General features: G+C 33.3%; 3 protein-coding genes and 2 non-coding genes across 8 annotated transcripts; 3 read left to right on the forward strand and 2 right to left on the reverse strand.

The window, feature by feature from the left end:
* Nucleotides 1–5140: 5140 nt before the first annotated feature.
* Nucleotides 5141–5213, reverse strand: TRNAA-UGC (transfer RNA alanine (anticodon UGC)). Its single transcript has one exon. It is a non-coding gene; the product is annotated as a tRNA-Ala (tRNA).
* A 74-nt stretch (nt 5214–5287) lies between these two features.
* Nucleotides 5288–6900, forward strand: LOC145036745 (uncharacterized). Its single transcript, XM_078985219.1, has 2 exons — nt 5288–5720; nt 6357–6900. The coding sequence occupies exons 1-2, from the start codon at nt 5324–5326 to the stop codon at nt 6692–6694; spliced, it is 735 nt and encodes a 244-aa protein (XP_078841345.1). The 5' UTR covers nt 5288–5323; the 3' UTR covers nt 6695–6900.
* A 5740-nt stretch (nt 6901–12640) lies between these two features.
* Nucleotides 12641–13330, forward strand: NFD3 (Ribosomal L18p/L5e family protein). Its single transcript, XM_078984145.1, has one exon. The coding sequence runs from the start codon at nt 12641–12643 to the stop codon at nt 13328–13330; it is 690 nt and encodes a 229-aa protein (XP_078840271.1).
* Nucleotides 13331–14944: 1614 nt separating this feature from the next.
* Nucleotides 14945–15016, reverse strand: TRNAH-GUG (transfer RNA histidin (anticodon GUG)). The gene has a single exon. It is a non-coding gene; the product is annotated as a tRNA-His (tRNA).
* Nucleotides 15017–17300: 2284 nt separating this feature from the next.
* Nucleotides 17301–21574, forward strand: LOC145036746 (uncharacterized). Of its 4 annotated transcripts, none has more exons than XR_013678542.1 (6): nt 17301–17565; nt 17961–18872; nt 18984–19004; nt 19120–19305; nt 19396–20120; nt 21332–21574. XR_013678542.1 is itself a non-coding variant. In XM_078985220.1 (5 exons), exons 2-5 carry the CDS (start codon nt 18003–18005, stop codon nt 19858–19860), a joined length of 1542 nt encoding a protein of 513 aa, XP_078841346.1. In that variant the 5' UTR covers nt 17301–17565; nt 17961–18002; the 3' UTR covers nt 19861–20369. The 4 variants fall into 4 exon arrangements, 1 of the variants encoding a protein (XP_078841346.1); XR_013678541.1 differs by lacking the exon at nt 21332–21574 and adding an exon at nt 20831–21179; XR_013678540.1 differs by lacking the exon at nt 21332–21574 and adding an exon at nt 20291–20369.
* Nucleotides 21575–23235: the final 1661 nt, after the last annotated feature.

Here is a 23235-nt window from a genome sequence, read left to right on the forward strand (position 1 = left end):
ACTAATGCTAAATAATGATGGAGAGTTATGGGAGAAATGGAGAATCCAATGGTCATTCACAAACTAATATTTCATAACACTCCCCCTTGAATGACGATTGTATCACGCCTCGTTAAAACCTTAATAGGTAAAACCTCATGGGAAAAACCATTTGTTAAGGAAAAAGAGTACATGATTAATAATAGATATTTGGAACAATTGCCTCGTTAAAAACCTTGCTAAGAAAACCCAGTGGGAAAAACATAGCTAAGGAAAAGAGTACAATGTGTTTCCAACTCCCCCTGATCATCACATCACTTGATTTCCTTAAAGCGTCGCATTCCAATATTTTGTACCATGTTTTCAAATTTGGATGTAGGGAGCGCTTTAGTGAACAAATCTACCAAGTTGTTACTTGATTGAATTTTCTGGATGTTGATGCCACGCTCTTTTTGAAGATCATGAGTAAAAAAAAAACTTTGGTGATATATGTTTAGTTCTGTCTCCTTTGATAAACCCTTCCTTGAATTGGGCTATACAAGCCGCATTATCTTCATATAATATGGTTGGAGCGTCCCTATTAGAAGTTAGACCACAACTCTCACGAATGTGATGAGTTAAATTTCTTAACCAAATACATTCACGGCTTGCCTCATGAATTGCTATAATCTCTGTTTGGTTAGAAGAAGAAGCAACTAAAGTTTGTTTAACAGAACGCCAAGAGATTGCGGTACCTCCACAAGTGAATAAATAACCTGTTTGGGATCGAGCTTTGTGTGAATCAGACAAATATCCAGCATCTGCATAACCAATTAACTCCTCATTTGATGAATTTGAATAATATAAGCCCATATCCATTGTACCTCGAAGATATCGAAGAATGTGTTTAACTCCATTCCAATGTCTTCTTGTTGGGCAAGAACTATATCTTGCTAATAAGTTTACAACAAAAGATATATTAGGTCTCGTATTATTAGCAAGATACATTAGTGCACCAATAGCACTAAGATATGGTACTTCGGGACCAAGATGTTTTTAATGTTTTTCATAAGGCCGAAACTGGTCCTTTTTGGCATCTAAATGCCTTACTACCATCAAGGTACTCAACGGATGTGAGTTATCCATATAAAACTTTTTAAGCACATTTTCTAGATAACTAGATTGATGTACAAAAACTCCATTTTTGGTGTGCTCAATTTGAAGACCCAAACAAAATTTCGTTTTACTAAGATCTTTCATTTCAAATTTTTCTTTCAAACAAGAAGTGACATTTTCCAATTCTCCTGGAGTTCCAATTATGTTCAAATCATATACGTAAACAACTATTCTCACAAATTCTGATCCGGATCTTTTTATGAATACACATGGGTTTAATGGATCATTTTTATAGCCATCTTTTAAAAGAAACGTACTTAAACAATTGAACCACATCCTACCATATTGTTTCAATCCATACAAAGATTTATTTAATTTTACCGAATATAATTCACGAGAATTAGGAGTTTGTGCTTCTGGCACCTTAAACCCTTTTGAGATTTTCATATAAATATCATTTTCAAGTGAACCATATAAATAAGCGGTAAATACATCCATTAGACACATCTCCAGTTTTGCATATGTTGTTAAACTTATAAAATAATTGAATATAATTGCATCAACTACCGGAGACTATGTTTCTTCATAATCAATTTTGGGCTTTTGGGTAAAACCTTGTGCAACAAATATTGCTTTATATCTCACAACCTCATTTTTCTCGTTTCTTTTGCGCATAAATACCCATTTGTGTCCCATTGTTCTTACTCTGTTTGGTGTACGGACTACAGGTCCAAAAACTTTTCGTTGGGTAATAGAATTAAGCTCTTTATTTATTTCATCTTTCCATTTTGGCCAATATTTTCTATTCATACATTACTCAATCGATTTAGGTTCAAGATCCTCATTTTCATTATAATTGCGCGCGGAACATGATATGAAAAATTATCGTCGACGTCTATCTTATTTTGGTTCCATCTTATTTTTTGTCATGAAATAATTTATTGAGATCTCATCATTTTCATTTTTTTCAGGTACCTCAGTTTCTTTTGTTATGTCATTGGGCTCTTCTGGAGCTTCATTAATCTTTTCAAAAGACATTGTTTTCTCTTTTGGACCATCAATTATATTTGCTTCATTTCATTTCGATGATTTTTATCTTTGGAACCTACTGATCTTCCACACTTCAAGCGTGCCTAAGATTCATTTGCAGTTGTATTTTTTTCCTTCTTTCTGGGATGTCAATTCTAACTTGAGTAAGTATAGCTGGTACATGAGACTTTGTAACCCACTTAGGGTCAGTAAATGCTTCTGACAATTGATTTGCTACATTTTGTAAATGAATTATCTTTTTTATTTCAAGTTCACATTGACTTAAACGAGGATCTAAAACTGAAAGTGACAATTCCTTTCAAGAGATTTTATTTTCCAGCTTCTTTATTTCTCCCCCTAATGTTGGAAAATATGATTCATCAAAATAATAATCATCAAATATAGCTGTAAATAAATCTCCAATTGATGATTTTAAATATTTTATTATAGATGGAGATTCATATCCAACATAAATTCTCATTCTTCTTGAGGACCCATTTTTATGAAGTGAGGTGGAGAAATGGGTACATAAATTGTACATCCAAACATCCTTGGATGGTAAATAATTGGTTACTGACCGCAAACCAGTTGAATAGGGAAGAACTCATGATAACTAGTTATCATTATGCATATAAGTGATGTTGCATGTAAAATTGCATGCCCCATGTCAATATAGGAAGTTTAGAATGCATTAGTAATGGTCTTGCAATTAATTAAAAGTGTTGATTAACACTCAACTAAACCATTTTGTGTATGAACATATGCAACATGATGTTCAATAGTTGTCCTAATCAACATGGAATAATAATTAAAATCTTATGATGTAAATTCTTCAACATTGTCAAGTCAAATTTTCATAATTGGGTAATCGGGAAATTGTGCCCTTAGGCAAATTATTTATGCAAGTAATCTTGCAAAAACCAAATTATTATTAAACAAGAAGCACACATGTGACCATCTAGTTGACGCGTCAATTAAAATCATAAAATATCTAAATGGTCTACATGGTGTTGGATGAATTAGTCCATATACATCCTCTTGAATTCTTTATAAGAAACTAAGACTTTCATACCCAACTTTGTTCAATGATGGACTGGAAATTAATTTTCCTGGAGAGCATGCAACACAATTCATTATCTTGAAAAATCTTCTGGTTTTTCAAGGAATGACTACTTGAATTTTCATTTATTCTACATACCATAATTGATCCGGGATGACCCAACCGGTCATGCCAAATTATGAAGGTAATATCATACATTTTTTATTTTCAATAGCATGAATCACTGTAACATTTGTATAGTACGATCCGGAGGACAATACATGTAATTTTTTCACAAAAAACTTTTCTTATCCGATATCATTTTTGTAATGTTGAGATAATTTTTATTACCATCATTAGTTGTTTTAATATGATATATTGTTAGACCGAATATCCTTAAAACTTAATAAATTTCTTGATGATTTTAATGAAAATAATGCATCACCAATTGTAATTATTGTCACTTGTGGTAATATTATATTCGCTCTTCCGGAGCCTTCAATCTTGGTGATTTAGACGAAAATAATGCATCACTAATTTGTAATTAGTGTCCCTTGTTGTAATATTATATTCGCTCTTCCGAAGCCTTCAATCATTTTTCCATTACCTGTTATTATATTAATATTTTCTTGCATTGTCTGCAAGAAATATATCATCATTATTTCTTTTGCGAATATCCATGTTTCTTTTCAATAAATAAATAAAACATAAGAAACATTCGACTTAAAGAAATAAATTCATATTTTATTAATTTGGGAAGATTGTGACGATATCATTTCTCATGAAACGAATATGACATAAAAACATAATAAATATCATGAAACAAAACTATACGTTATTCTGATAAATCACCATCCATATGACCACTTGTCCCTTCGGGGTAGACAAGAAAATCGACAACATCCAAATGTATCATTTCTGGTTGATCTTCATAGATATCACTTTGAATAAAATTGGTTTCGATATTTTTCTTTATATTTTAGAGAAGCTTGATAAAGATCAACAAAATGTTTTGGTAAGCAATACAAGACCAATGATCGGTCATTCCACATCAGTGACAAACATTTTCAACTTTTTTTTTTTTTTTTTTTTTTTTTTTTTTTTTTTGCCTTGACCACTTTTATCATTAGGATGTGGATTTTTGCTATTTTCCAACTTCTGGTGGTTACTTTTATATTGTTATTTTTATGATGATTATGATAACCTCCACGACCTCGGTTAGACTCATGACTATTATGATTATATGAGTTGCATTCACTTCAGGGAATGTACTAGAACCGGTCGAGATTGATTGATTATTTTTCATTAGTAACTCATTGTTTTGTTTAGCCACAAGAAGACATGAGATTAATTCATATTTATTTTAAACATTTCTCATGATATTGCTACTGCAGGAGCATGTTAGTAGTATGAAAACTAGAGAAAATGTTCTCTAGCATTGTTTTCCATAATGAAAATAGAAATCAAAATAAAGACTTGTAATGTAAGGAATTGTTAGTTAAGAAATTCCATAAAATAAGTTGTAAGCATTGTACATGTAAAATTATAAAAAATACATACCTGAAAATGACAAGACCAATAAGGAGTTAGAGCTATATGGTAGAGTCGTGCTGATAACGTGTTATAAAATATGATCAAATAACAAGATAAATTATAAAGTAAAAAAAGACATGAGAGTAGAGAGAACTTTTATTCCAATACTTGTGATGAAATCATCAAGTTTCTAATACATATGACTCACTATTTATACTATCCAAATAAAACTATAATATGAATGCACATTATGATGGTGTATTATTACATTCATAAAACACATTAAAATGGTTATTACTAATGCTAAATAATGATGGAGAGTTATGGAAGAAATAGAGAATCCAATGGAGATTTCACAAACTAATATTTCATAACAACCTAAATTAAAAATCCAAAATATGTGTATATTATTTCTTATTGAGATTTGTCCTTTTGAAAAAAAGGAGTTAAACAAAAGGTATCAAATGGAGATGCGGGGGATCGAACCCCGTGCCTCTCGCATGCAAAGCGAGCGCTCTACCATTTGAGCTACATCCCCATTTGTTTATCATCTTCGATTATTATTCAAAATTAAATATACATGATAAATATGATATCCTACGCATCTCTAGCGCGTAATCGAACTCATAGCACTCACCATAATACACCATGGAGCACGACGGCGTTGGTGCCCTCCGTACTCGATCGAAGGTGGCGCCCGATTGGACCGTGGAGGAATCCCTAATTCTAGTCAACGAGGTCTCTGCGGTGGAAGCTGATTGTGGCGACACCCTCGCTTCCTTCCAGAAATGGAAGATCATTGTCGAGAATTGCAACGCGTTGGGCGTGAATCGCAACCTGAACCAGTGTCGTAGGAAGTGGGACTCTTTGCTCTCCGATTACAAGAAAATCAAACAGTCTGGATCCAAAAAGGTGAGTTTCAATTCCGAGTTATTTAAGGTGATTGAATGGTACGTGAGGGACTACGAAGGTGGATGTGATACGGATCCCGATAGTGATCCTGAGGCACTGCCGGAGCCTGTTCTCGCTTCCTTTGTACAATCTGGTATGTAATTTATGCATTTCATAGCCTTTCGTTTAAGTAATCTGGGCTTCAGCTTTGAATGAAAATTGGGAATAGAAGTATACAACAAATAGACCAATATCTGCCTCAAATCACCAGAAAGTTGGTATGAATTCTAACTAAAAAAAAAAAGGATTAGGTTTTGTTATGCTGTGATTAGTCTCAGTTCTTTAGATTAACTCCTTCTTTTTGATAATCTCCATTGGGACCTTCAGTTTAAGCTTCTAAAATGGAGTTGGAGCTCACTGATTCTAAATTTGAACTGATTTTGCTCCAATTTAAATGGTATTAAAGTGTTTGCTTTGTTTGAACTTTTAACTAATGCAATTTTGCATTATAATCTGAAACTAAACAACCCTGTTGGTAATTTATATGATTATCCATTCCTTTCCAAATATAGCTTTATAATCAAGCTATAACTACTCATTCAGTTATACAAGCTCACAAACTTTCTTACTTGTGTAATCTATGTTTTGTAGCTTAAACAAATGCCTGTGTATAAAAACAAAAAAGTTCAAATCTACAAAAGAAGTTGTCTTGACTATAAAAGTTTTTTGGTACTATTTAACATGTGAAATTTTTGCCCTAATTAAACCAACTTGTTTTGTTTCCTTGAAGCTTCAAAGAAACAAAGATCAAAGATAATACCTCAAAAACGCAGCATAGAAGACACACCAAAGCCAAAGAAACCCATCAAAACCAAAGAGATTAAAGTGGAGGAATACAGTTCCATACCAACAAACGACATTTTGAATGTAATTGATTATGAGAATCAAGAACAAATAGTGGCTGAAAATGTTAGAGAAAATGCAGAATTAATTGAAGCTATTGTGAAACAGGATTTAATCAATGGTGGATCTAATGAGGAGTTGACAAGACTTAATGGTGATAAGTTGATACTTTGCCTTAGCAATCTTGTTGTCGCCCTTGATCGCCTTTCTAAATTTGTTTCATAATCTTCATTAGTTTGTTGGAAGTGAAAATTGGGATGTTTTGTGCTTTATGGTTTTAGGTGATGTTTCCCATTAAGTCCTATTTTCGTTACATATTTGTTTTCCTTTTGAATTTCTAAAGTGTTCTTTTATGTTTTTCAAATATGTTTTAATTATTATTTATTACTACAACACTTGATGAAAAAGAGATAAGAAAAATTGTGTTAGAATGGTTTGATTCTTAGAGCTTATAAGTTTAGGCGAGGGAATTGGATCTATAGTTTATTACATGCATATGTTAGGTTAAATGCAAGAAATAAGATAATTTTTATTGAATTGTATATTATATGAATCATACTTCTATTTTGTGTATCTTAATACAATATTGTATTTTAAAAATTCTAGTCAATTACACCAATATCATGCAAATACAAAGTAAATTTCATTGGTTACAACTAGGTAAAAATTTTAAACTAAAAAAAGTGGACAAAGTGAAACTAGGGAACACCTGATTTAAGGCGGTATCGGTTACACAAGTGACACCTCGAGTGAGAAATGGGCTAGCTAAACCATTGCATCTCTCTCTCTCTCTCTCTCTCTCTCTCTCTCTCTCTCTCTCTCTCTCCTTGACAGTTTAACTATGGTTAAATTTTCAAAAAAAAAAAAAAATTATCACTTTTACCAACTATAAATACAACCTTCATCCACTACAAAAGCCACATCTTCTCTCCAATTACATTCCAACTTTATTTAATTCTATTTCATTTCTTTCCAATCCATTTACATTTTCTCCATATTCATTCCAATTCATTTCCAAATGGATGCTAGTCGTCCCCATTCCCGTACAATCACCCAAACCAACACGAAGAATGAAGTGACAAATCGACACAACATCAGAAATCCATAACTGAATATGAAGAAGTGGCGTTGGCAAAAGCTTACATTGACATTTTGGAAGATAATGAATGTGGAAACTAACAAATAGCAAATGGTTGTTGCGTGTGAATTTTGGAACACTTTAAATTGCAACTTTAAAGAGTCTGATCATTCAACACATCAAACTAACTCCAAATTGAAGGATATACATGCAAAAGTGAACCATCTAAATTACATCTTAAACCAAAATATGAATACTTTTGCACATAAATTTTCAGATGATGATATTTTATATTCAACAAAAATTGAGTATCACAAACACTACATGAAAGATTTCCACACGAGGTGGCATGAGATATTTTAAAAATATAACCAAGTATAATATTGTCATCAGAATACATAATAATTGTTACTGCAATAATTTGATAAAAATTTTAAAGCACATTGCCTTCATAAGAACAAAGCGTTGATATATAACTTTGTAGGCCTATCCCTAAGTAAGGTTTTTGAAAAAAAAATGTTAATAAAAAGGGTACATGGGAACATATGATTTACCTACAACACTAAGAAACTATATATAAGGATGCATACCTCCATCACCGCATGGCAATTTACCATCTCTCACACTATCCCCCAAAAGGTAACCTCCTTTTACACCACAACATAAGAAGATGTAGTGTAATCCCATCACATCTCTATCCACACCACCACAACCAATAGCTCGATCACCACCACCACAAACCACTAGAGGCGCAACATCAGAAGCAAAGGACATAATCATAACGAAGTTACGAGTAGATGTTAATGAATATAAGGGGTTGTTGATATTCGTTTATGATACTGTACAAGTGTATTATATTTGTCTTTCATTGATCGAGGGTATGCTGGGTAGACTTCCATAACCTAGATTAGAGATGCTAAACCCCATACATTATGGCGTTTTCCCGAGTGAATGTTCGTAGTAGAGTCGTTTGTCGTACCCTCGAGACAGAGGGGCCTTCACAAGATGCCACGATACTTTTTTTAATATTATATGTTTATAATAATAAGTTGATCATAAAATTATATAATTCATTTCTTATTGTATTGTAATGTTGTTACCGACATAGAACGACATACCCCCATAGAGGCCCTCACATGATGCCAAGGTACAATTATAATATTATGTGCTTACAATATTGTTGATCATTTAAAATTATACTCCATCCGTCCCAAAATTACTGTCCACATACAAAAAAACACACAGATTAAGGAAACATTAATTACCTCCAACTTTATTAAATGAAATGACAATTATACCCTTTAGTTGCATTTAGTTCCATCTTTTTATTGCATTTAATTCCATGGTAGGTTAACTAATAATGTGGGGTATTTTGGTAAAATGAATATTTATATTTAGAAGTAGATTATTACTTTGGGACAAACCAAAAAAAGAAACATTGACTATAAATATGGGACGAGGAGAGTATAATCATTTTCTTATAGATTTATAGTATGGTAGTATTATTGCACCTGTATAATGGCGTAGCCCCAAGCTGAGGTGCCCTCATAGGTTATTGAGGTATAATTTTAATATTATGTGCTTACAATATTGTTAATCATTTAAAATTTTATAAAGATTTTCTTATTGTACGATGATGTTACTATGCTTGTACATCAACAAACCCAGAAGTAGCCCTTAGAGGATGTGTACACAATAATATGGGAATCCTTTGATTTGTGTACACATCTTGTGTACCAGTGGGTTTTGAAATATGACTAAGGCACCTCCACGAGGTGCCTTAGTCATATTTCAAAACCCACTGGTACACAAGATGTGTACACAATAATATGGGAATCCTTTGATTTGGTTTAGGTCTCTGTGGTGCCTATGATAAGGAGAGAACATCCCCCCCCCATTTCATGCCCTTTGGTCGATTCCCTTGATAAGAGTATTTGTCACTTTATATATTCGAAAGGATGAATCGATACTAGTTAATCACCCTTTTGTCCTAGGATGATTGATGAAAGTATTTGTCACTTTATATATTCAGGGGTATGGTCTATTTAGATTACATTACATAAATATATGTCAAATGTGATGAACTGTATTGTACTATTTGTGTTTTATTTAATATGTCCATTGGTTCTACCACCCTTTAGGTTGTAACATATTGTATGAGATTTGCACGAATAGCATGGGTGCATGTCCAATAAAATGTCCCATTTAAAGGGTGTTTGAGATTGCTTATTTAAGGTGTTTATTAGCTTATTGCGGTTTGACACCGCTAATAAGTAGTTTTTAATGTTAAGATGAATTAAAAATAAAAGTGCCAAACAGTTGTTGGCTTAAATAAAGAGTTTTTAATAAGCTAATGTGTTCTAACTTATTTAAAATAACTTTGACTTATTTAAAATAATTTACCATATTAACCCTATTATATATATATATATATATATATATATATATATATATATATATATATCCTACCCTTATTGGTCATTTCGCATCTATAAACATAAATCGACAACCACTTAAAAACAACTTATCAACTTATTATGATTTGATATCGGATAAGCTATTCCGAACATTTTTTTTATAGAACTCCATTTTGACACTAGAAAAGCTAATAAACACTTTTGCAGATAAACATTAAGTTGTTTTGAATAAGCAATCTCAAACACCCATTTAGACTTTTTTATTTTATATATGATATACATACATGGATATTTGTATTTACTCTTTATTTTAACATATATATTCATGTGCAAAAATTGGGTTGTTTTTACTTCATATTATGCGAACATTTAGCTTTGTTTAACAAACCCACAATGAAACTTCAAAATGGCAGGCCGTAGGTGATGGTTTTGTGTTCATAAACACAATTGTTAGACATTTTAAAATCCATGGGATCATATTATTAACTTGTAGCAACAGGTGGCATGTTGCCGGTTTTGCTTCTTCTGCTTTTTCGTGTTCCTTGTTATTTGTTAAGCATCTCAACATAAACATCTCAATTTGCATCAAATTTTCTACCCATCATAACAATGTAATTAATATTTAGATATGATAGTAACATACTTTCATTTCGCTACAACATTGGATTATGTTTTATTGATTGGAAGTACATTGTTACTGTATGCAATGTGCAAAAAGACTAAAACCCATACTTTCTTTTATGGTGGGTTTGGTTTTTTCTAAACAAAACCGAATGTTGTTTTGTTGTGTGTAAATTTAATTGAATAAGTATTTTAAATTTTCATATAATGAACATGCCTTTGTGGATTTCATTGAAAATTAAAACAATAAACATATCGTCTTGTATTACTTTCGAGTATTGATTTAGTAAGGTCGATATTAAAAAAAAAAAGAAAAAAAAAAAGAAAAAAAAAACGTTTGGATATGAAATATGTAATTGTTTCGAAATGACTTTTTGGTATAATAGCTTTTGGCCTTTTAAAGTTAAAATTACCGAAATACCCCCGTTTCCCCCCGATCGAAATACCCTCGTTCACGCCGTTAGGTTCATTTCCTTCAGAACGTTCAACAGAGAGAAGAGCTGCGACCCTTCTCCAATCTCCGCTCCAGACTTCCTATCGCCGGCGCCGGCTACCGCTACTGCTTCTTCATCTGGTAACCTTCTGGATCGATACATGATGTTTGATTTCTGGAATCGATGAAGCATATGACTTTGTTGTTCGATTTTGAATCTCGAGCTCAATTCTTGTTCCTAATTTCTGGGTTGGAATCCCACTTTCTTTTTCTGGTTCTATACACCTCTTGATAAGCTGATGCTTTTTTTTTAATCGAGAAAGCACATGAATTTTATTGAAATCAATGAAGCGTATAATCTGATTTTCTTGATATTAGTCAAGACTGTTGTTTTAAAAAATCACTTAATAAATCCAGTAAGATAAAAGATATTTGTGTTAATAAGATTTGAATGGGCCTATCTGATTCAATAAGCTAACTATGGAAAAGAAAAACCACTTCATAATGTATCTTAGCAACAAATAAAAGACTTGTTTAAAAGTAACAAAAAAATCATCAGGAATATAAGTAGATAACACTAGAAGTGAAGTACTTTGTTTGCCAAATTATAAAGCCACATGTCCATTTGAGATACAAGAAAATGTGGTTTAACTTGTTAAGGGGACGAAAATTTACATGTAAGACAAGAAAGGTTTTGAATCATGGAAACTGTTTAAAAAACAACTTGAACATTGTTTATCGAGACAAGGATAATTTTAAATTATAGTAATCTTTTTCAAACAATTGTATTGTTATGAAACAAAATTAGGTTTATATAGATACATATATAAAAGTTAATTCTACATGCACGAAATAGCAATTTAGTTTCATCTAATTGTGTATTATAGATGTGAAAGTTGCTTTGTTTGTCTTAGGCTGATATTGCTACAAGTGGTAGATTTTACAAAGTAGGATGCTATAATAAATAAATCAATTAGATTATGCTGCTATTTTTTTATTTTTTTTTTAATTTTTTTTTTCATATAGCCTTGAAAGTTATATATATGTTTTCTTGTTATTGTTTCTTATTGGCAATGTACTTTTTGTTATCCGTATATTATAGCATCCTACTTTCATTCCATTTACTTGCATTTTTTTTTTCTTCTTAAAGCATTCTACTTTGAAAATTTTAACATATTATAGCATTGCACTTTCAATATATATATATATATATATATATATATATATATATATATATATATATATATATATATATATATATATATCTTATTCGACATTAATTTTTCAAAAATTCTAATAAGCAAATCAATAAAATTCCATTGCTATTTGTTACATTTCACACTAAATTTACATTAGGACTGAATGCAAGTAGAACCCTACTTGAATTTATTTGTTTATCTTCACATTCTTTTTGCTAGAATATAGCATTGTTAATTTTTTTTTCTTTCTAAAGCATTCTACTTTAAAAAATTGTATTATGGCTAAAACAAGTAAAATAGGATCATACTTTCATTTATTTGTTTATCTTCACAACCCAACAAAAGTAGGTTGTTATTTCTTCATTTACAAAACACGCTTTATTTTGCAGGAATTAGACTCCCAACTCTTTTCTTCACAACACCATGCCTAGATTCTTGGCTAATTTGGCAACAAAACTCAATTTTCCAAAATCAAATTCGTTAAAATTTGCAAGTCCTATACATTCCATTACTCGAAAGGAGTTCGAGTTCGAGCGAGGCCCCACCACCGGTCCAAACCAACAACCCCCGGTCAGAACCAGCGGCGGTGGGGGCTATTTTGACGGTCTGAGCCGGAGATTCTCCGGCTCAGACCGCCCGATTGAACCGCTTCGGTTCAATCGGGACACTCGGCCGTTCACTCGCGATGTGAACTTTGTCCGAGGAATAATGAGGGACAATCCTTCATCTGGAAGCGAGCACAACGCGGATATCGTCCACATCAAACTAATGAGGAACAACACGTTTGTGACTGTGACGGATTCAAAGGGGAATAAGAAAATGGGGGCATCGGCGGGATGTTTGGCGGAAATGAAAGGTGGGCCCAAGGTGTCAAAATATGCGGCTGAAGCGACAGCTGAACATGTGGGACGTGTGGCCAAAAGTATGGGATTGAAGTCGGTTGTTGTGAAGGTTAATGGGTTTACTTTTTTTAAAAGGAAGAAGTTGGCGATTTTGGGGTTTAGAGATGGATATACGCATTCGAGATCAGATAGGAATCCGATTGTGTATATTGAGGATACCACTAGGAAGCCACATAACGGGTGTCGACTCAGGAAACAGCGACGTGTGTAATGAGGTGTTTGTGTTTTTCTGTTGATTTGAATTTTGATGGCTTTTTTAGCACCATTGATGAAGATGATGTGTAGTTTCTTTTAGATGTTTTTGTCTTAATAATTATGGCAAGATTACTCATTAGGAGGAATTTGACTTGAATGATTGGTTACTTTATGTATTTATAGGCCATCCCTATTTCAACATCACTTTTTCAAATATTTCTTACTTTTTGATCCTATATATCTTTCTACTCAATAAAATGGTGACATGTGTAACATTTAATGCTCATTTAATGAAATTTTAGAATACTACTATGATATATGTTATCATTTAAATGTTAAGAAGGATCGGTAGGAACAAAAAAATATAGGAGGATATTTAATCTCTTTATTTTTATCTTTCAGTTTTAAAGCAAAGAGCACCTGAATTTATTTTAGAAGTTCTAATATATTTTTAAAATTCTAATTTTTCACCTTATAAGTCAAAAAACATTCTTAAATAAATGTAAATTGTTTTAAATAACAAACACAAACAACACCTATTTCTTTTAGTACTATTATAACTTTATTTAACAAATTTAGTTTATCCCTAAAAAATGAGATGTTACAAATGAAAAGGACCGGCAATTTGGGTCCTAGAAGCCAATACCCATGCTTCCATTTCCTTTTCCCATTTTCTTTGTTAAAATTTTATTACTTCAATTTACTATATCTATTCCATCACTAGGCTTCCATTGTAGGGCTAAACCACTTCATGTTAATAGTCTATACTAGCGGTTTGCACATGAATTAAAATAGATATCATTTTTGATTTAGTGTTATTTCTAACATAGTCTATTTTGTGGTACTTAAAAAATGTAATTTAGTAGCGTAACACCTCTCATTTTGGTCATATTAATAGATAACCCTATATTTTTATATTGCAAATAGTTGATGCCACTCAACCAGTTGTAAGTTCAAACACACGTATCTTGAAACTAGTTACATTCAAACATCTTCAACTACAATGTCACGAGTTAGTTCGATGTGTGGATGTTCATTTTGGTCATATTAATAGATAACCCTATATTTTTAAACGACGTTCTTTGGCTTGACCTTGTTCAACTCGATCCATGCCAGTATAATTAGACTAGAAATGAACAAGAATTACGCCAATAAACCATAACTGAAATACATTTAGATTGCATCCATCATTCCTTGAGACTAATCAAACTATATACCAAGTTAACAGTTTTATTTCTTTTCACTTTACATGGAAACATTGGCGGACCTATGTAGTGCCCGAGGGGTCCCGTACCACTATTCCGATTTTGCCTCGTTGTGTAATTTTATTTTATTTATTTTTTTATTTTATTTATTTATTTTTTTTTTCTGTTAACTGCAACGTCTTCAAAATATGAGTGTCACTATAATTTTTTGGTGCCACCACTAATCAAATGTTGTGTTTAGACATTGCATGAAAGAAAATTAATTGATAGTAGTCGACATGAATAAAAATCTAACCGACAATTTGTTTCACTCGGAGAACAAGTTCACTATTAAAAAAACATATAATATGTGAATATAAAATCAAGATAATGAAGTAGCCACTCGAATCTTACATGAAGAACAATCTAAAAATTATTTTCAAGTTTGTGGCTGCTGGGATTCGAGCCCAGGTCTCCACGGCCACAACGTGGAATTCTTACCACTAAACTACAGCCACTTGATGTTTCTTTTGTCGATAAAAATATATAAATACTAAGTCACTAAAAGAGCACAGAACAATGACATGTTCTAGATGTAAAACGATGGGATACAAGTGTAACCTGAGCTTCTAGATGTTTGAAACAATTTTATGACAAAAATAATGACATGTTCAGTTATGTATCATTTCGATCCTTTTTTTTTTTTTTTTTCGTAAACACATGAACAATTTATTCGAGAGTAATTGAGTAAACTAATCATTTTTTTAATATTATTTTAATAATAATAACTTTTTTTAAATGACCACTCAATACAAAATGGATTATTCCGGACCCGATTTTGTATCTGGTCGACAGGTAATGGATTCGACCTAATAATGTGGTCCCCATATAAATACCATTTTAACCCGTTTCAGACTTCATTTCGAACTATGTCATTTTGGATTACCCTAGAGACAACGTTCCAGACACTACTAAAACTGAAAATGTCTTCTGATAACGGTGATGATATTCATTTTTTATTTGTAAGTTTCTATTATGGTTATAATTAGGGCTATAATTGAACCGAACAAACACGAACAAAGGTTTTTTCATGTTCGTTCGTTTAAGTTATCCGAACAAACAAATGAACACAAACGGATAAACGAATGGAGTTTTCTTGTTCATGTTTGTTCGTTTCACAAATCGCCTTGCTCATGTTTGTTAATTTATGTTCGTGAACATGCTAAACGAACATAAACGGAAAAAAAAAATAAACAAACACAATTGAACATATATGAACACAAACGAACTATAATATAGTAATGTAACTAAACGAATGATAATTTGTGTTCATAATCATTTATTTATTAAATAAACGAACATAAACGAACTTGCCGGCGTATAGTTCACGAACATTCAGTTCGTTTACAGCCATGGTTATAATTATATGCCTTTGTTTTAGATTATACATTGAAGCCGATATAATTTATGCACTTATATAGGTATTATTAGTGATAGCGTGCCCCTAGGCATGCCAGAAATGCCAAATGGATGAGCTACATAATCAAGCCCGTCAACCTCCTTTGCTAAGCCAACATTCGTTCCGTCCTTAGATTAAGTTACCTCTTAGTAATCAGAATCTGACGTGGAACCCTCGCGGGAAAGTTGGCAAGCGACAAACCATCATTGCTAACCTCAGTACCGGTGCACGCACCACTACCATGGTTAAGTAAATCATGGATTAGGCAGGGGACAAATGTACGATCTACCTATCAACGCCTCTGTCTTGATTAGGGTCTGACACTCCTGTCCCACAAAACTGATACATACTTAGTGTAATATCCGGTATGCTTGAATCATTAGAGATTGAATATGTATTTGAAAATAGCATTTGTGTACGAATATTTTTATTGTGAGATCAAGAGAAGGTAGCGATAATGATTTTTAGAACCTTGTGAAAATGAGAGTTCAATTGTTCTATGAAAAGCAAGCATGCAAGGAAGATCAAAGTATGTTTATATGCTTTATTTCTTTGAAGCATTTACATATAAGGAAGGGTTTTCGAAAAAACCAACAATATATTTTATGAAAAATTAAAAAAAATAAAGCTTGCGATTCTAGAAAATTTTACTCAAATGAGATCAGTGATCCATGACCACATATAATCTACTCCTAAATTAACACCTAGTTCCACATATGTTCACGATGAAACTTGAACCCTCGACCTCAAAGAGAAAAGGCACCACGTGATACCATTGGGCTAGAAACAATTGGATAGTATTAGTAAAATCTTCAGCATTTAATATGCATTAATTACTTTTTTAAAATAACTAAAATGATTGGTCCAGAATGAATCATACATGCACGATAGATAATGGAAACATTTAAACCTAACTATAATAATAATAACAACAACAACAACAACCTTAAATACAAATATATTATTTTATTGACCAACAAATCACATGATTCATGACTAAGAAGTCTTGAGTTCGAGCCTTCTTATAACCATTCTTTCCATTTCTTTTTATAAAACGTGCAAACAAAAATTATACCCAACCAATGTAAACCAAAAACCAAATTAAATGACTGATATGAACATATTGTATAAAAAGTACGTGGTCCTTACTTAAAAAGATTAAAAGTCGTAAAAAAATACATCCTAATGTTTTTCTTGCAAATATTCGCTTTAAAATAAAAAGTTTGAATGAAAATTGTGGGATAATTACGAAAATAAACAAAAAAGATAAAACTGTTAATAAGTTGCGAAGTTAAGGGTTTTATTGTAAAAATAGAAAACTAAGAAACCACTTCAAAAGCGAAGTGTCTCCGTAGATTCGTTTACGCACAACACTGAACTGTGAACACCCTAACACTTCCCATCCATCCCACCACCTGTGTTTGCTATTCGATCCTTCTCTGTGTAAAATCCATCGACACAACACAGGCTAATGCTGGCTTCCCCTTCATCGTATCTGTCGAATTCTTTTCTTCTCTTTGCGCACAATACATCCACAACTCCACAACACACCGAGTCTTCTTTGACTCTTCCAAGAATCGATTGTATCATTCAATCCATCATTCTCTTGTGAGTATAAAAAATTCCAGCCTAATTTTTATTTTTACAAATCTAATTTATGAATTGTGGCTGTGAATTTGTTTGCACAAGTTTATAACTACATCATTAACCGAATTTTTGTGAATTTATGATTTTGTTAATTGTTGGAACAGTGGAAGCTTATGTTTTGTTTTTTTCTCTGCTGGATATGTAATTGATAATGTTACATAGTTTTGTGAAAACTTAATTAGTTGGCTAATTGTTGGAATATAGTGAGGGGTTACAGACGATTTATTCCATGTTAATTGTTGTATTTTGTAGATATAGTTCGTTATCAAAGTTTTCTTATTGCTTGTGGTTGTAGATTACTTGTGGATTCTGGAAAGCATTGGCTGATCATTCCATTCTATTCTATTCCTTTGCAGATAATTTGGAGCCACAAAACAAACTGCATAAGGAAAGATGCAATGGATGTAGAAAGGGATAGACTTAGCAGCTTGCCAGACGATCTTATCCATAAGATCATTTCTTTTATTAGCATCAAAGATGCAATAGCAACCAGTGTTTTGTCCTCCAGATGGAGGTCTATTTGGACTTCAATGCCCTATCTGAATTTCGAAAATCTCAATCATGAGCCCAACATCTCCAATTTTATTTCTAATGTTTTGTCTCACCGTGATAATGAAACACAAGTTTCTTCGGTCAGTCTCGTACTTGGGAAAAGAGTCAAGGATGATGAATCTGTTACAGACATTCTCAAATGTGCATTTTCTCTCAATGTCCAACAACTCAGTGTTACGCGCTCCCCTGAGAAAATTGTTGGACGCCCCCTCGTTTACCGATTATCATCTATTGCCACATCAGCGTGGGACCTCCCAGCTTTAACGACTTTGCATCTTCACCATATCCAATTGTCTGATGATAATGATTTTTTCTCCAAATTCACCAATTTGAAGAACCTGTTCTTACGACGATGCACATTAATGAAGGGAGCAAAAGTTTTGAATATTTGTCTTCCTCGACTTTCTGATCTTACACTTGAATATATAGTTATGGATATGAAGTTGAAGGAGTTTGTGAATGTGGTTGCACCTCAACTCAAGAACCTCACTATTAAATGGTGCGCTGGGAAGCATCTGATTTCTGCACCTGGGCTTGCCTCCTTGGTGATAGAAATTTCTCATCCATGGCAGATTTCTACACCAGGCTTCCCTTCTTTGGAGAAGGCTGATCTTTGTATGAACCATCCATTCATTGCAGATGCTCATGAAATAGTTCGTCTGCTTCAACACCTCCACACTGCCAAGCTTCTTATACTTAGCTTGGGGATTCTCCAGGTATCGTAATTGTCATTCATCTTACCAAGATTTTTAATCTCAACACTTGGTTATGACTTATGAATATTGCATTCATCTATATCTAACTTCCTTTCCTTTTATTTTCTGCAGCGTCTTTTTGAAGAAAGGGAGGTATATCTAGAGTTCTTGCATTTGGCTGCTTCACTTGAACCTATTATATACATACATTATTATGAAGATGACATCGATCTATATGTAATTTTTTTTTTAATTATATTTTCTGCAGCATCTTTCTTCATCCATGGAACTAATCCCACATCAAACTTGTGCGTTTGCTAACGCAAAGATATTAAAGTTTATACCAAAATTGCCGGTTAAGGTATACTTAGAAATGCGGGCAGAAGAGAAAGTAACTGAAATAAAAAACTATGATACTTCTCCAGGTGTCATCTTCCCAATGGTCTCACATAAGGTATTTTCACAATGCCAGTTTATTATTTGATATGGTTTATTGTAACATGGACAACTTGAAATTTAGTATGATTATGGAATCATATTGCAGGAGACTACAGTTATGGGGGATATGGCATCAGCACAACTATTCGTGAAACACTTGGGGCTGTGGCTAAAGCAGTGTAAAGCAAATAGAAATAGCAACACCAACAAGGCTCAAATGGATGAACATGGCAAATCACAAGTTAAGAAGCATTGGGTGAGGGAACTGCAATTGAACATTGGGGAAATGGTTGCACTGATTAAGCAAAGTAAATCTGTAGCATTTGAGACTTGTCTCATGATGGCACACTCTATGTCAAGCTGTGTTGAAACATCAGAGATTATAGAATGGTTGCAGGAAAGGCGTTCATTGTTTCAGTGTATCGAAGAATTGATGACTCAGCTGTCTGCATCAGAGAGGGCTGTGATGCAACCTAATTATTCTAGATTGTGTGAAGATGCTGCCATTCTCACGAATAATATATTGGGATGGATGAAGATCATAAAGGAAACAGTATTTGAATCACATTAAAATACTATTATTTTAATATTCAAATCTAGTGTTTATAGGTGATATAACAACTATATAAAGGGACATATCCCTTTGCAACACCGATCCTTAACCCTACTCAAGAAGAAATTGGATCTTTTCCTCTCCCTCTCTCCATATTTTCAATTATAGGGCTTTTCTACAGTTTGGGTATGACATATTAGAGGCTACCATATTATTGGAGCTAGTTTTCCAAGGAGATCTACAAGAGAGTTTCTTGCATCGTTTTATTGTTGCAAAAGGTATGATTCTAGCCTAGTAAATTTTGATTTTGTAGGTTAGATGTTGTTTCATAAAGTATGTTGCTATACCTAGAGAAAATGTCATAAAGTTCTACGTTGCATGTTCCCATAAGTGTTTGTGTAAAATATGTTGTGCAAATCTTTTTGTTCTAACCTAGAAAACTCATCAGGAAGGAGGGGCCCAACTTAACTGTAATGTGCGTGCATCACTATTGAATTATGAACTAGACTTCCGCTGATTTTATGATACTATTATGTTTTGGAAATTATGCTTTTCATTAATTGAACAAAATGAGTTTTCATATTATCTTGAAAACACAGTTTGACATTATATTTTATTTTGAAAAAGAAAAATTATGGTTTGAAAGTTGGGAAGTTATAGCTTAAATGTAAATTTCCATGAACGTTCAAATCTTCTAATATTTAATAAAGTTTTAACCATTTTCTATTAGATGTAATATCCTAAATATTCTTTGATTTCAAAACTAATTTCATTGTTGAAATTAGACTTCGACAAAAAGACCGAATCGAGAGCGAACCATTCTATAATAAGACCAAAAAAAGGACTACTCCAAGAAACACCATATTGAAAAACTTATAAGCTTAAGGTTGTGCGTTTGGCGCACATAAGCTATCTTAATTTTTGAACATATTGCATTTTAATGTATAAATTGGGATGGTGGAATTTGGTCAAATTCTTATGGGTGTAGGTTATTTGAGCCAAAAATTTGATCCAAATGACTCTTTTTTTGGGGCATCGCACTTGATAAGTGAATCGAAGGCGGCAAAAAAAAAAAAAAACACCAAATGCTTAAAAACTTAAGATGAGGAGCCTCGACAAGCAAAAAAGTTATGGTTGGCAATGGCGATATTCATGCAATTAGTTTATCACAATTCACCCCCCTCCCCCCTCACACCGGAAATCTTTTGCAATGGTGAAAAAATCCCAAAATTATGTACTGATTCCTATTTTTGGTTGTGTATTTTGATTCTAGTTCCTCTTTAATATGTATAAATTGGAATGGTCGAATTCTAAAATTCAAGTACATCGATTGCAGTCTTTGCTTCTTATTCATTTTTATTACTTGCTTTTGAAGCCATATGCCTATTTCCATTTGGTTTTCTGATTAATTATTCCAATTTATAGAGTTCGAAAAAGGAGTTCAAGAATCCAATTGTTGTTCTGATTTTGTTTTCTGAGTTTTGATTAGTGGTGCAGAAAAAGGAGGATGCAGACCACTAAGCATGAGGTGATTTCTGATTTCTTAGTTTTCGGGTTTTTCTAATTAGTGGCGCGGAAAGATGAACACGAGGACCACCTACTCTTAGGTGCTGTTTGTTTTTTCGAAGCAAAAATCCATAAATTTTGCGGACCACCTCTACAACCCTCTGCAGTAGAAGTGGTGAACCAAACGGCTGCAGACTGTAATAAGAAGCGTGTTTGTTTTTTTAACATCTGCATGCTGCTGCAAATATTAAAAAGTTAGAATAAACTGATTTTATAATCCGAAAAATAGTTTTTTAATACCGAAAATTTAATAATTTTTGATATTTCGGTAATAATTTATGATATTTCAGCAAAAAGTAATGATATTTTAACAAAAAATAAAGATATTTTGGTAAAAAATAATGATATTTCATCTACAAATTATTATTATTCAATATAAAAAAAATCAACAAATAAGAAAAAAAAACGAAAAAAAAATGTAACATAAGATTTCAACAATATATAATCAATATTTTAGCAAAAAAAAAAAAAGAGGTTGAAAGAGGTAGGAAGAAGCAAAACAAGTGTTGCGCCAAGAAAAACACGCACAAAGGTTTTTTTAATCCGAAGACTTATGAAAAATAAATAACTGCAAGATAAAAAATGTTGTGCATGTGATGCACCGCGCAATAATAAGAGGTCTGAAGAGGTTTTTCCAAAAAACAAACAGCACCTTAGTCTCTTACTCCTTCATCTGGATGTAATCTAATTTCTTGTAGTGCCAATCAAACGTGTTCACTTTTTGTTGTTTATTTGATGACATATATGTACTATGGGTGTCTAGCAAATCTCATTGTTTCAATATCTCAATTTTCCTTTATAAGTTAAAGAGATCAAAGTAAGCCTAAATGCATAGCTGTTGTTCTTTTGATAATAAAAGTTGTACATTTGATTTGACAAACCGTTAATATGTTATCTAAAGTTATTATTGGGGCTGCTTAAAAATTATTCAATTTTATCTCTAGCTTCTAAAGGCAATAAGAACATTCTTGTAGCAAAACAAGTTTGGGTAAGATCCTGAAACTCGCGGGCTAACTGCTGCACCTCAATAACCGGTGCGAACTCGGCTCTGAATCTGGTAGTAAAGTCTGCCCAGGTCATGGCATCCAAGGCTGCGTCATCCCCGATGGCATGACCAATCTCCTCCCACCAATCCCGTGCCCTGTCATTCAGAAGACAGGACGCCAAACTGACCTTGTCCCCCTCGGGACATCTGCTAGTGCGGAAGGCGTTGGCTACATCTGCCAACCATCTGGTGCTCGCTATGGGGTCCCGCGCCCCGTGGTAATCTGGAGCTCCACATGCACGGAACTCCCTGAAGGTAAGCGTGCGCGACCCTATCATGGTCGCTACCTCAACACGGAAAGTACTCAGTCTCTCATCCATCAACTCCAGGATACCCTCCTTGATCGAACCAAAGATCACAGGAGTCTGCTCAAGTATGGTGCGAGTAATCTCTGAAGAGAGAAACTCCCTAGTCTGCTCATCCAACTGCCCGGCCTCCGGGCCTGATCCTGATCCCCCTCCGGCACCTGAACTGCCGACTGCTGGTCTAGAGCGTAATACCACCATTCTGAAACACAACATAATAAATGTCAGGAACACTGATATATCTCGAGGAATCACTACTACCACAAGTTTCCCGGTCCCATCTCAGCTTTCCTTGATTCGAGTACAGATCCTCTACTTCCAGTAGTACGGGCCCATACTACCTTCCACATCTATCTGTACTTTCCTCAAGTACTGCCTTGACTCCACCAAGTCACTATTACTGCTAATAATCTCTGCTACTCTCATCATAGGCTTGCCCTAGAGAATTCTCTGACTATACCCGATCCAGTCCTCAGC

This window comes from Lactuca saligna, chromosome 3 (assembly GCF_052625555.1).
Source record: "Lactuca saligna cultivar CGN05327 chromosome 3, ASM5262555v1, whole genome shotgun sequence".
NCBI lineage: Eukaryota > Viridiplantae > Streptophyta > Magnoliopsida > Asterales > Asteraceae > Lactuca > Lactuca saligna.